This window comes from Lethenteron reissneri, chromosome 27 (genome assembly GCF_015708825.2).
Source record: "Lethenteron reissneri isolate LAM-NWPU_2019-01 chromosome 27, ASM1570882v1, whole genome shotgun sequence".
In the NCBI taxonomy this organism is placed as follows: Eukaryota; Metazoa; Chordata; class Hyperoartia; order Petromyzontiformes; family Petromyzontidae; genus Lethenteron; species Lethenteron reissneri.
The window spans coordinates 15,201,083-15,214,616 of NC_083805.1; the positions used below are offsets into that span (position 1 = coordinate 15,201,083).

Here is a 13,534-nt window from a genome sequence, read left to right on the forward strand (position 1 = left end):
ACTGACTGAAGTGAGGAGATCCAGCCTAAATCAGTACCCGCTAACAGCGCTTGCTCCGAGAGGGAAGGTGGAAAGGTGACCTTTGTTATGTATCTGTGCGGCTGTGCCAAACAGGCGAGACAGAGGGCCGAGGTTCTGCAATCCACGCAGCTCTTCTTCTCCGGACAGCAATCGGTCGTACACCATCCGCAGGTGCCGCAACAAAAACAGCAGCAGCAGCAACCGCCACCACCCCAGCAGCAGCAGCAGCAACCGCCACCACCCCAGCAGCAGCAACAACAACAACAACAGCAGCACAAAACGTCAACAACAACAACCAAACCCGAGGTGACGGAGGCCCCACCGGAGCGCGCGGCGGTCGAATCCGAGCCGACTCTGATCACGACGCCGATGCCTGCCCAGACGACGACGACAACGCCGCTGGGCCAGACGCCGTCGCCACAGGCAGCCATTGGGAAACCAGTGCGCACCGGGCCCATCAAACCCCAAGCGATCAAGTCAGACGAGGGCAAGTGATAAAGGGTTGGGGTGTTGTCGTTGCGTGTTATTGGCGTGCGAGTATGTGTGGGTTGCTTGCGTGGGGCAGCCTGCAAGGCTTGACGTGTAAGTGCGAGCGGGTGGGGTACATTTGTGCGAATGTGTGATGGTGTGTGGTGTGTGTGTGTGCGCGTGCACATGCGTGCGCACATTAGATCAGGCCTTGGCTACAGGCTTGGTGTAGAGTCTATAGCTTAATTGCTGTAGTCATTCATAGCTCTGAAGCTTGGGGTAACCACAAATGTTGTTGTTACTTCAATTGCCCTGGCCCAACCCGGTGTATGATGGTAGTGACGTCCTCCCCCGATTTCGATTGCCTTCACGCATGCGGCAGCCCTTGCAGTGGGGACCCCCAGAGCGCGTTGTCCGTGACACGTGGGAAGAAATGAACTACATTACCTTCTGATATTTACAGCTCTATTAAAATCCAGCGCTATCACTATTGCTGCACATCTCTTATTAGTATTACAAGCTTGAGGCGAAGCTGAGAACCATAATTGTAACAATTGCTTGCCCATGCAACAGCATAGACGTCTATTAACTGGTATGATGACTAGTTTAACGAAACAATAAAATTGCTCGTGATTTACAACAATGTACTCGGACAGCATGGCTTGAGAGCTTCCAAATTGGGACGCGCACCGCATCCTTTGATCCCTAGAAAGTTATATAAAGAAAATCTTAACCTGACATCCGAATGACAACTGAATTAACGGTGTAAAGCTTCACAGTAGATTTCTTTTTCAGTCTCGACGTTACGATTGCTGTATTGTAACAAGCCCAGCTCGCTCACTGTTCGCTGACCAGTAACTTTAACATTGGCTACTTGCAGTCCGACCCTCGCCCACCCCATAACCAATGTACACTGGGCATCGCAGGGCGCTGTCTCTCGCATGCTCAGCCTAATTAAAAAACAGGACTGAAGCGGCAACAGTGGCAAGTCATGGGGGTCGAAAAATATTATTCGATATACTGTAAAAAAAACTATTCATGTTACTCATGGAATGCCGCTTTTGCTTTTAGTCAAATGCTTTCTTTCCAATTCGTGATATCTTTTTTTTACGTTATTTCTTTCTCCGTTGCTGGTTTAAATTTTGACTGATAACAGCGTGCACACCGCCGTGAGTTTGCTGTGACAGCGCCGCAGCTGTTGTGCTTTTACCCTGCAATCCACATGAAGATTCTTAGCCATCAACCCCTCGCCCAATAATCAAGAGGCGGCCAGAGGTCAATAGGAAGCACCACCCCCCCCCCCCCCTGTCTCTCTCTCTCCTGTTGGTTGAGTTTGGGTCCCGGTCCAACTGCTGTGTCACGACTCGTTTTTCGAATCAAACCGGAATCGTGTTCGCCGCATGTGGCACGCGACGCAAGAATGAGTTCCTGTATATTGTTTCGGTGTGTGTCTTGGTTTTTTTTTGCAACAAAACAAATAAAGCAGTGAGGCCACAAGTGTAAGACGACGCAGCCTGGAGTGACATTTGCTTTATTAACGGCGACGCTTTGTTGAACGTTTTGATGTAAACTTCTGTCCAGGGGGGGTGGCGATACCAGCTTATGAAGCCGAGCCCTAGGAAATTATGACATGAGGCTCAGTTGCATGTGAATGCACAACCACGTCCTGTTCGAAGTGAAGGCCTTTACGCGTAAAAAAATATGAAATACATTCTACTCAGAAATGCTTTTTTAGTGGCTTCGCTTCACATGCTTGTACTAAAAACATCGCGAAGCTTTGGGGCTAGTTTTTTATGATATCTTGAATTTCAGAATGTTTTCTTCCGGAGGTGCACATCTCTACTCCACAGCAGTTTTTAAACGCAACGAGACATCGTTTATTACAAAATACTCTTTATTTAAATACATATTGCCATGGTAAAAAAACTGCAATTGTTTCACGTGGTCTGCCAAAGCAATTTGAGGGAACCCCTGATCATGTGGCCCTCGAACGGCCAATCGTGAGGTTGTTAAACTGGGTGCTGAATGGAGGCCTTTAATAGCAGAGCTATCCTAAATTAAAACAGCTTTCTGAAGGAGTAAAAATGTGCTTCAAAAGTATGAGGGAAACAGTCCTCCGGATGCAAATGAAGTGTGCATCCTCATGCTCCCAAATCCTTCATCTCATCGGTCAATCAACGTGCACGTGGTGAGAGCCCTTTGCAGAGACCTTGTACACACAGTTTGTGCTCTATTATAAAAGCGTCCCTTAGATGCAATAGGAAACTAATATTTAGATTATACACACATTAATATTTAGTCTTGTCCATGACTTTAGATTCCACCTCACTTTTTCCCTTGTACTGCCAAGACTCTACCTACACACCTGAGCTCCAGGGTCTCCTGTCTTATTACCAACGTCTGGCTTCAGAATTGTCCTGGATTACCAGCCACTCTCGCGGCTAAGCCTGCCTTCAATCCTGCACCCTCTCCTACCCTATTTCTGATGGCATCTACAATACTGTTTTTTTTCCGTGAACTGTTCCTCATTTACAAGTTGTTGAGCCTGTCCCGTCGTTAAATACATAGCGTCAACTTTTGCAGGAAAAAAACTCCGTGTGCCCGTCACACCGGCCAATCTTGCCTTTGGGCAACCGCTTGGCCTCCCACTAAGAGGTAATGTTATTGGTCTTGGGAGGGATGAGCTGAATTAATATTTTCAATTAAGATTTCAGCAAAATCTTCATATTGCTAGTTTGGGCATTACAACAGTGCCACCACCAAGCCAGATACCATTTTAAATGTAAAATAATTAGATATACTGAAAATCCTTATTTGAAAGTCATATATATACACACACCCACACATCCATTTTTATAATATGGGTATGTGTGTGCATGTGTGTGTATGTATGAACGTATATAATATAATGTGCAACAGTTTGAGACGTGTTTTATGATACTGCTGGTGTATTGCTGTTATGACATTTGTGAAATGTGTGTGTGTGTGTGTGCGTGCACAAGCCTCCGCTCACTCATGTTCTCTCAGTGGAGGGCGAGCATCTTCGTCGGGACGGGAATAGGAAAATCTGTTGGTTGACCTTTAGAAGCGTCGAGGAATAAAAGCATCATGATAATGTGTGGAGTGAACCAAAATAGTAGGGATTGCAATGACTTAATTTTCTCCTCCTAGCACTGCAATTGAAATGAACGCTTCAGCATGGTTTCCATTGGAGCGAGCTCTCCCCTTTCGTTCTTGGTTGGGGCTTCCTGCTTGTTCATTAATTTACCAGCCTTTCTAAAAGCAGTGCGATTACCGAAATTTATTTACACCTCGTACCTTTTTTTGGTTGTCCTATAGGATACTTAAGTTGTGAGCGTTTGAGTACCGCACAACACGTCTGCACGTCAAAAGTGTAATACAGCATATGTCTATTATATGAAATCCAATCTGATGAGTGTTCCAAAGCAAGTTATTTAAACCATATTACTGGGTTTTTTCACTGCTGCGATTTCTGTTATTTTCGTTTTTATTGCTTTGCACAAATTCCCTGTTTGGGTGCAAACGTGAGCTTAGGTGGCCTGGTTGTAATTACATTTATTCTTTATGTTATCCCTAAAGGGTGCTGGTGGGGGGGGGTGGGTGTTGACATTTCTTCAGTGTTGATTTACTGGACACTATATGGGCTGGTGCTCTTGTTAATTCATTTCACGAAACTGCATGGGCCTCATGGGTTTTGTTGTCAAGCGTCACGATGAGAGCTTTTACGGGGCACTCGTGGCCAGCTTCCCATTCAAGCTGTCGAGTCGGGCCGTTCGGTGCGTCAGTTGCATTACCCGGCGGTGCTGCAAAATAATGCCACATGCCACTGGGGGCCGGGAACTGCGGTGAAAAGTCGAGCGTCGGGTCTCCCTGCTCAAACGAGCATTGTGTGACACACATCTCTCCCATTCATTGGTGGCCCTAAGCCGGAACCTCCAGTGAAGTTGAGTCTCACTCCCATTTTTTTGTTTGAGCTGAGCGGCACTTTAACTTTCATTATATTTCATGGCACTTCTGGGAATCGCAGAGCACGTGCCGGTATCGCCACAGTGCTGGAAATCCAGCCGCGTGACTGGATTGTGGTAACTGTAGGAATGAACCAGTCCACCCCCGTTCCACGGACCGTCCCCGTGTGGCACGCCCCTTGCCTTCCGCACCGAGTTTACAGCAGGTTTTAAATGTCCGTGGCTCAGTTCTTGCCTTTTCTGAGAGCAGTTTTTTTTTCTCTCAATGCTTTCATGCTTTGCTTCAAAACACCCTCTGATCGCCGGTAAACACATTGCGTTTTCAGTCTCCAATTGGACTCCATACTGCCAGCGGGGCGCATAAAGTGCGAGCGTAGAGGCAAAACCACCTCGTTCTTTGATGGTAGTGGTGGTGGGCCCCGTGGTGGAGAGTTCACCTTCCCTCTGGCAGTGGCCAGCGTCTTTATAGGACGACCGCTGTTGCCATGTTGGATTTTCTTCGGCGGTGCTTGCGCTCTCAACCCGCGCGATTCGACCTGGCAAAACCTGATGGGCCGAGTCGAGCACTCACTGACCCCGCCACTCGGCCAGACTGCATGTGCTCGAACCAGAGAAGGCAAGGGGGGGCGAAGATGGTTCTGACCTCTTCGCTGTCCTTGTTCCCAGGTTTACCACGTCAGCCCTGCTGGTCGCGGTCAACCCAAACTGGATGTGAACCGCGTTGCTAGAGGTCCATTGAATTTGCCATTAAGACCCATGACCCAAATTTGGCTGGCCTGCCGAGGGATGGGCACGTGGGGTCAACTTTGGGTGGAGTGAGAATTACACTACTGTGTACGGTGCTAGGTTAATTGCTGCACGCTCTTACTCTAAAATTGCTTACAACTTAATTAACAATCCACAGGGTTTAATGTTTACCCCACCGAGTCAAATATCTGTCAATTGCACACCCACAGTTCGTTCACCCATTGAGACAGCACATCAAGTTTTTGGAGGAGACATTTACAGCAGGAGCTTGTGTAATCATCAACAAGTAGATATTTTCGTTTTTACTTTTTCGCAGAAACTTTCAATGTTTCGTTGATCAATCATCCAGGTCAAATTAATTTTGCAGCGACACTGACCTCCGTTGGTTACCAAGGCAACAGAGGCAATTACACATTCCTATGGCAAGGTCCACAACCACCGTTCTCAAAGTGGCACTCGTTTGAACAACCCCAGATAATGGTCCACGTTAAGCTCAGACGATTAGAAATCACCACTTGCGAGTAGAGCAATTTCACTGCAGTGGCCCAGTCGGAAGTAGAAAAATGAATTGCATAAACAAGAGGCCGCCTGGAGACGTGCAGAACGTGCGTCCACCCCCGCGCGCCTATCCCAAAAATTCGTTCCCACAAATCTTTAAATCGGGCGAGGGCGATTTACTGGACAGTAACTTGTTCCTGTCTTCGGGATTGCACACATTGGCTTTCTTTTGGGGGCACGTTTGGGTTGTTGTTCTTGTTCCATTGTGACCCGAGCCAGTTTTGTTTTCCCTTTGAAATGGATTTGGTTTTGATTTGTCGTTGCGTTCTCCGAATTGCGTTCCCACCACCCCCCAAGCCTGTGTCTTGTAGGCTTCCGCGAGCAGCGGCAGGGCGGTGTGTGGCGCGGGAGAGATCGTTCGAGAACGCCGCGCTGTTACCGATTTCCCCCCCCCCCCCTCTTCACACACCGCTTTCCTCTCCACACGGTGACTTTCGGTGCGGCAGTGTGAGAGACAATTTACCGTTACTACGTCGCGGTGTAATTAAAAGTAAAAAAAAATACAAATAAAAAAACGCTGTAATTAATGCTTCGCTGAGTACCAGAAATGTGTTTTTTTTACGTGTGCTTTCTCGAACTAGGTATTGATTGGAGTACAGTAAACTCTGAAAGAGGATAATAAACATTGTGGTTTCATTTGGACCTTTTTTGTGGACTCGATCTTTGTTTCGGATTGAAATGATGTCGGGTGGTTTTGTTTTTACTTGTGTTGATGCCTCTGCGTCCAACCCAGTTTGGTGTCACAGTGATTTAAAGAGAGCGCTGCTCGTAATAGATTACACATTCAAACCCTTATTGGGGATAGACTCAGCCCTTCATTCTTTTGGAGGTCAATAACACGAGTTAACCACTTTGCAAAATATAAACAGTGCCTGCCATAGAATTGTGGAATTTCCATCACTTCCTCTGGATTACCAGTTGAATTAAGCACCCATCCCATTTTGCAAAATATTGGGCGAAGCTCATTTTTGAGTGGGCGCCAGTCGCTTAGATTTTGTTTTCTCAACTGTTATAATAGTCTTGGTCACGACATCAGATTAAAACAAGTTTGAAATTAATATATTGGTACACTGGGGTGGCACTCATCTCGAAACGTGCGTTTAGAATATTTGGCTGCTATAAATGTCTGCGTGATAAGCCACTTCATTAAGCTATCATTTGTGGCCAGGTCGCTTCTAAAAAAGAGCTTTATCTCCGTGGGCCTTGGTAAAATAAAAATTAGTTTAGTATAGTTAATATTGGTGGTCAGGAGTCCTTGAAATTACACATTCCCATAGCAAGGGCTAGTTTTTTCACAGGACCAAACCAAGTACAGTGCTGTACCAGACAAAATAGCTGCGTTTGGGTGATAACACTCAACCCTAGTGCTGACGAGTCCTCAACCTACTTGCTCTACCGTCACATACTGGCCGTCTCCTTGCTGTGTAGGTTGGGTGAAGTCCATCACGACTTCCATCTGTACACGGTCCACCTCACCCAGGCGGACAGAGCCACATCGGGCTAAATGTTCTAGTTGCAAGAGTTCAGTACGGTGCAACACTGGCAAACGTAAACATCATTTGGTGAGTGCCGCATTCCTGATAGCTGCACAACACAATTAGGGCTTGAATGTTTTCCGCCCGTGCAGCCCGCTCCCGTCGCTATGCCCAATTGAACCTGTTGAGCGTAAACATCCGCTGGCACGCACATGGGGATATTTACTCATTGACTCTCTTTTTTCGATTCAGCCGGAGACATTGAATTTCCGAAAAAGCACGTCCCATTCTCAGTGGCGAACTTCACCCTCCAACGTTCGTCAAAGTGTCTCCCTGCTCAAACAATGGGGACAGCCGTCATCTCTGTTGAGGCCCCCCCCCCCCCCCCCCCGATTCGTTTGTGATAATTCCACGTTTTCATATTCGGGGCCAGCCTGTTCGGACGGCCACTTGCCTCCGCTTATCGCATTGGAGAGCGACTTGTGCTTCTGTATGACCCTCTTGTCCCCACACCGGTTATTTCGCACCTCCGATTGGCATGGCTGGCTACGTATCGCGGTGGGTGCGAAAGAAGTTCCACGTACATACAGTTGGCATGCCCTGTGCAATGGGTGTTTGTGTCACGCAGCACACGAACTTGTTTCTTCCTCCGCTGGAGTTGGGCCAAATGAAGTAAAAAGCCCCCATTCAGTGATGGGATCTCTTTTGGTTGAAGTCACTTTGCGATCGCGCCAAGACGGTGAACTTGACGAACTTGGGAACCCGGTCGTTGTCGCGGGTGGCTGCAAGTTTTATTTGACATCCATTTGCTTTTCCTAAGTATCGATGACACTGCCGGTATTTACTGTAAAAGTTTTTCTAAATATCATTGGCGTGCAAAATATATTATATTTTCATTTAGCATCGGTGAACGAGATCGGTTTCAATCTTGATTTGAAGCTTTCGTGACTGCAGGAATCCATGCTATTTGGTTCGTTCGGTAAAGTCACGTAGTTAGAAATAAAATAAAATAATAAATCGTAAACGTAAAGTAACATTTTTAGTCTCTACCTAAAGGCCTTTTGAACCAGTATTACCCAGCAGCTTTTATTTAAGCAAGCAAACCCGTGGACTGGTTTAAACAGGGTTCAGCCTGGAAAATGTGGGTTTGATCAGTTTGGGGCCCATTGAGAACAACATGGCCGGAACGTCTGCATGCTGCCATGGTGAAACGATTCGCGCACGGGACTTACTGGTTCGGTATCCCGGCTCGGCAGTTAAAAACAATGGCCAATTAACTTAATTACAGCAATAATATTAAACGAATCGATAAACCTTTTTTTTTATGTTAGCAGGTAAGTCCCACTGAGCTATGTAGCTCTTTTTCAGAAGCGGCTTGACCAGAAATGATAGCTCAACGAAGTGGCTTATCATGTGGACATTTACAGTGAGGGAAAAAGTATTTGATCCCCTGCTGAATTTGTACGTTTGCCCACTGACGAATTATCAGTCTATAATTTTAATGGTAGATTTATTTGAACAGTGAGAGACAGAATAACAAAAAATCCAGAAAAACGCATGTCAAAAATGTTACTTATCTCCCTCATTAAAATGCAAATCAAGTTATAACATTTTTGACATGCGTTTTTCTAGATGTTGTTGTTATTCTGTCTCTGTTCAAATAAACCTACCATTAAAATTATAGACTGATCATTTCTTTGTCGGTGGGCAAACGTACAAAATCAGCAGGGGATCAAATACTTTTTTCCCTCACTGTATAACAGCAAAATATTCTAAATGCACATTTATAAATGCGGAGAGAAAAAACCAGAGGACCCAGAGAGAAATCCACGCGACCACGTCGAGGTTGACACGCAAACACCCAATATAAGGCGAGGTCGTTCACATCTCGCCACCGTGAATTTGTGCGCCACGGTTAATCGCCTGGCAGGTCACACGGGGTGGGATAAAGTGTGAGTGCTCCAACCCCTTCCAAGACGTCTGGCCTGCGTGGAAGAGGAGGTCAAAAATATCCTAGCTCTAAAGCTCCCTCCTGCGGAAACCCTTTCCCCAGCAACAGCATGAACAAGAAATTGCAGGGCTGCACCTTGTATTTATTTATATATATATGTGTGTGGGGGGGGGGGGTGCACAGCTGGTGCATCTGCCAGTCATCTCAGTCAAGTCAACCCATGGCACTTGGGTCTGTTTTATGACCTGCCAGCGAGCCTTGGACACTTCATGTGGCATTCTCGATTTGAAGTTTTCGTGACTGCAAGGATCCATACTCTTTGGTTCTTTCGGTAAAGTCACGTCGGTAAAAATAAAATGAAAATAGAAATATTAAATAAATATAAGTAAATTCAATCACGACGTTTCGATTGCAACACAAGCAATCATCATCAGGTGTGAAATCACAGCTAGAATTTTTTTTACTAAAGTGGGAGAAATGCCGGGGCGAAGGAGGGCCTCAAAAGTGCACCTGGCCTGGCACAGGCGCGGAAGTGACGTCATGGTCACTCAGTGGAGAATGGCGGGGGTGCTCCTGCACAATAATGAATGTGTCCTGAAACAATAAACATTGCAGAACATGCCCCATGATGAGCTTGGAAGGCCCTTGCCTATATGACACCAGAAAGCCAACCACTGCTGATTTCAACGGGCCAAACGCAGATGCTGAGGCACCCGAAATTTTAAACCAGATCCAGGAGACCCCTTGGCTGACTGTCCTCCACACCTTTCCAGCGTTTGGATCCGGAAGACCCGGACATACCATACGTCACGTATACTTGCGTCCAAAATGTCACTTACTGATCCGTTCATGGGCACAAGATATTCAGTCATTTAGTATGTACCGCGTATGACGTAAACACCGTGCCGAAGGCTGCATCCTCGAGTTGATGTGCCAGTCGAAGCCGCAAATATAATCTCCCAGACCCCATCCAGATGTGCGCTTAAATTCAAAGGCGTGTTGTTGTTTTTATGATCAGAAGTTGCCCTTTGCCCCCCACCAGTGAAATATAAGAACTCGTCCCTTAGAGCAGGGGTCCCCAGCCCCCGGGCCACGGATCGGTCCGTGGCCTGTTAGGAACCGGGCCGCACAGCAGCACGAGGTGAGAGCGGTGAGTCCGCACGTGGCCCGCCCCCATTATTTTATTGACCACTTCCGTCTCAGCCAGTTTTGGTGAGCCCACAAGCTCTAACCCCTAGCCAAAATTTGTAAAAAAAAATCGCCTGAGAGCTTCTTTGAAAAGGGGGAAAGACCCAATGACGACCCCCCCCCCCCCGTCCGTGAAAAAAATTGTCTTCCACGAAACCGGTCCCTGGTGCTAAAAAGGTTGGGGGACCGCTGCCTTAGAGCACAACTGGGATTCTGCTGTTAGCTACGTTCTAGTGGTGAAACGGTTCCTTGCATCTTTACTTGAAGCTTTCGTGACTGCAGGAATCCATACTCTTTGGTTCTTTCGGTAAAGTCACGTGGGTAGAAATAAAATAAAACAAATCACGACACGTTTCGATCGCGACACAAGCAATCTTCATCAGGTGGAACAACCACAGCAAGAAAATGCTGAAGTTGGCGAGAGAGCTGCCGTGGCAAGAGGTTATATAGGTAAGAAAGGGGGGAGAGAGGGGGGGGTAGGGAAAGGGGGCTGCGTGAGCGCTAGGGGAAGAGGACGTGAGGCTGGGGGAGGGGGGGCTAGAAGTGGGAAGCTGAGTGTGGGACACGGGGGGGGGGGAATCTACCTGTAAGCGGCAGGTAGGATGGAAAAAAACCACAACCAGTTAAGGCATTACCTGGTGACTAACATCCTTCCAATGATTGTTCAATTTGTATCCATCTTCTCGGTGGAAGTTATGTTTATGTTCAAGCACTGGGTGTCTTGGCAGTGTCTGTGTGCGCGTGGCGCTGTGATGCAGCGGTTAGCGAGGTAGTTGACGTCTCACCACACACTGATACACGTGGTACATTTGTCGTGTTTAACAGCGGTGAGCGCATTACGAACCCGGCCGCTAGAGTGCGATTCCCGCTCACGGCCAGCACCAGTGACGATTATCTGAACCGGTCCCCCGCCTCCCCGAGGTCGACTCAGCCTCAAATCAGTATCCACCGTGCGGCGTGTAAACATCGCCACTGGGGAGACAAAGGCGGCCTGGGCATGGTGATGGCCACCCACCCTTTTGTGTGCCGTGCCGGCCTTCGTAGGTGCTACTCGCTAACAGCACTTGCCCCAACAGTCTCTGATGGCTATATGAGAGATCTTTGCCTCGTCGTTGTTGTTAGCCTTGGCTGCAGCATCGTGCATTCACATCACTTGTTTCCAAAGCTTTGTGAGATTATTTTTTTTCCTCCAAAAAATAAATGCATCGTTGGTAATGTAAATCCAGCCAGCGTGATTGGGTGTATTATTCACAGGCGTTGACAGGCGCTGACACAAGCAGCTGTGCTCTGCCCCCTTTATTATATCCACTCTTTCACGTCAGCTTCACAGCTTCCCTGTTGGGCATCGGTCCGCAGGCTGCGGCATGGATCTCGTGCAGGAGAAACGTTGAATGTTCACGGGGAACGTCGGCGCCGATGCTGTGGAGGCAATACACCGATGCCCAACGTGGAACCAATGCCTTACAAACACAACACTTTATTTTATTTTAGCAGGTAAGGCCCTCTGAGCTATATCGCTCCTTTTCAGAAGCGACTTGGCTATCACAAGTGATAGCTGAACGAAGTGGCTTATCGCGTGGAAATATATGGCAGCCAATTCTCTAAACGTACGTTTATTCTAAATGTGGAGGGAAAATCTAAAGGACCCAAAGAAAAATCCACGCGATCACGAGGAGAGAGAACATGCAAACTCCAAATTTACAACATTAGGCGGGTTCGGGATCGAACCCACGGCCTCCTGTATACCAGGCGAGGTAGTTAACATCTCGTCACACACTGATACACGAGATACATTTGCCTTATGTAACACAAAACGCACTGATAAACGTGGAATAAATGCCTTACTAACACCACGCTGACGAGAGGCGTGGACACGTGACTACTGTTGTATACACTTACTATAACATTTTATCTACATAATTACACCTTTCCATACTTACAACGTGTACTCTTATTTGTATTTTTGTATTTTAAGATTGCTTAATACGGCTAATTAACATTTTACATTCGCATTTTATAAGGTCTACTTATTCATAATTTTAAAGATTTTAGCCCTTTGGTATTACTTATACTTTGTAACGTTAGTATAGTTAGAGTGTATACCTTTTATATAAGTTAAGATTCCTACTTGTTCAATGTATGCACCGTCCTGCCATAGTGAATTCCTTGTTTGTGCAAACTTACATGGCGATTAAAACCGTTTCTGATTCTGATCCTTAGTAATCTTGGGTGGGTGGTGGCGAGTGGTGGGGGTATGGGAACCAGTGGGGGCCTGGGCAAACCAAAGGGTTTGAGAGCCACTGCTAAAGGTGGAAGCCAGCGTGTTCACGCCAACACTGAGCACCACCCAACGTAAGATTTAGCACGGAGTTGCATTTACTGTTGATGTTTTTGATTGGTCCAACAAGCACGTGCAATCGTTTGTCATCAATTGCAAGCACATTCGTGGGATGAAGAGGCAATTCAACTGCCATAAACGTGCATTTAGCCCAAGGAGCCAGTGGCAATGAACGGCGAGATGTCTGCAGAATAATGCAAGCACATGAATGAACGGTGACATCTGGTAAATCACACTGGCATTGTGTTTTTTTCTGTTTGACTATTGTGCCTATATATTACAGTTACCTGCTACAAACACGATTGGCGCATTGATTGCGAGTGAGGTGAGAATGAATGTGATGAAGCTGTGAAGACAAAAGTTTAAACCCCACCTCGGCCAATAGTGCGCAACTTCACGATGACACGCGATGTCGTGCTAATATTGGTTCGGACATTTGTGATTGCGAGCTAAGTGTGTCTCTCTGTCCGTGGGCTCATATTGGCCACGTTGCTTAGAAGAGCATTGCTCCAGTACCGCTAAGGTTTCGTGTCTAGGTTCTGCGTGTTTTCTCACTCGGGGTGTGGTGTGCGTTCCACTGCTGGTGATGTGCGTTTGTGCAGCGCGCGAGTGTTTGGTGATCTGCTTTGGCAAAATAAATGTCTTACGCTGGGTGTATTTTGAACTTCTTTCGCACCATACATAGCGAACCGTGCTAATCGGAGGTGTGCGGGGGAAGGACAACAAACTAAACACAAAAAGCAATTCGATAGGAATTCGTTTTCAAGCTAGATAATTTAAGAAGTGCATAGCTCCAGTGGTT

The 13,534-nt window shown here is 46.9% G+C and overlaps 1 protein-coding gene across 8 annotated transcripts in view; it reads left to right on the forward strand.

Moving 5' to 3' along the window:
• LOC133348637 (protein PRRC2C-like) overlaps positions 1-6,422 on the forward strand; it is a 97,438-nt gene extending 91,016 nt beyond the window's left edge. For all 8 annotated transcript variants that reach the window (XM_061561562.1, XM_061561563.1, XM_061561565.1 and 5 more), the window contains exon 43: positions 115-6,422. In XM_061561562.1, coding sequence (XP_061417546.1) covers positions 115-516 — 402 coding nt within the window. In that variant the 3' untranslated portion in view covers positions 517-6,422. The remainder of the gene's footprint in view (positions 1-114) is intronic.
• The last annotated feature ends 7,112 nt before the right edge of the window (positions 6,423-13,534 follow it).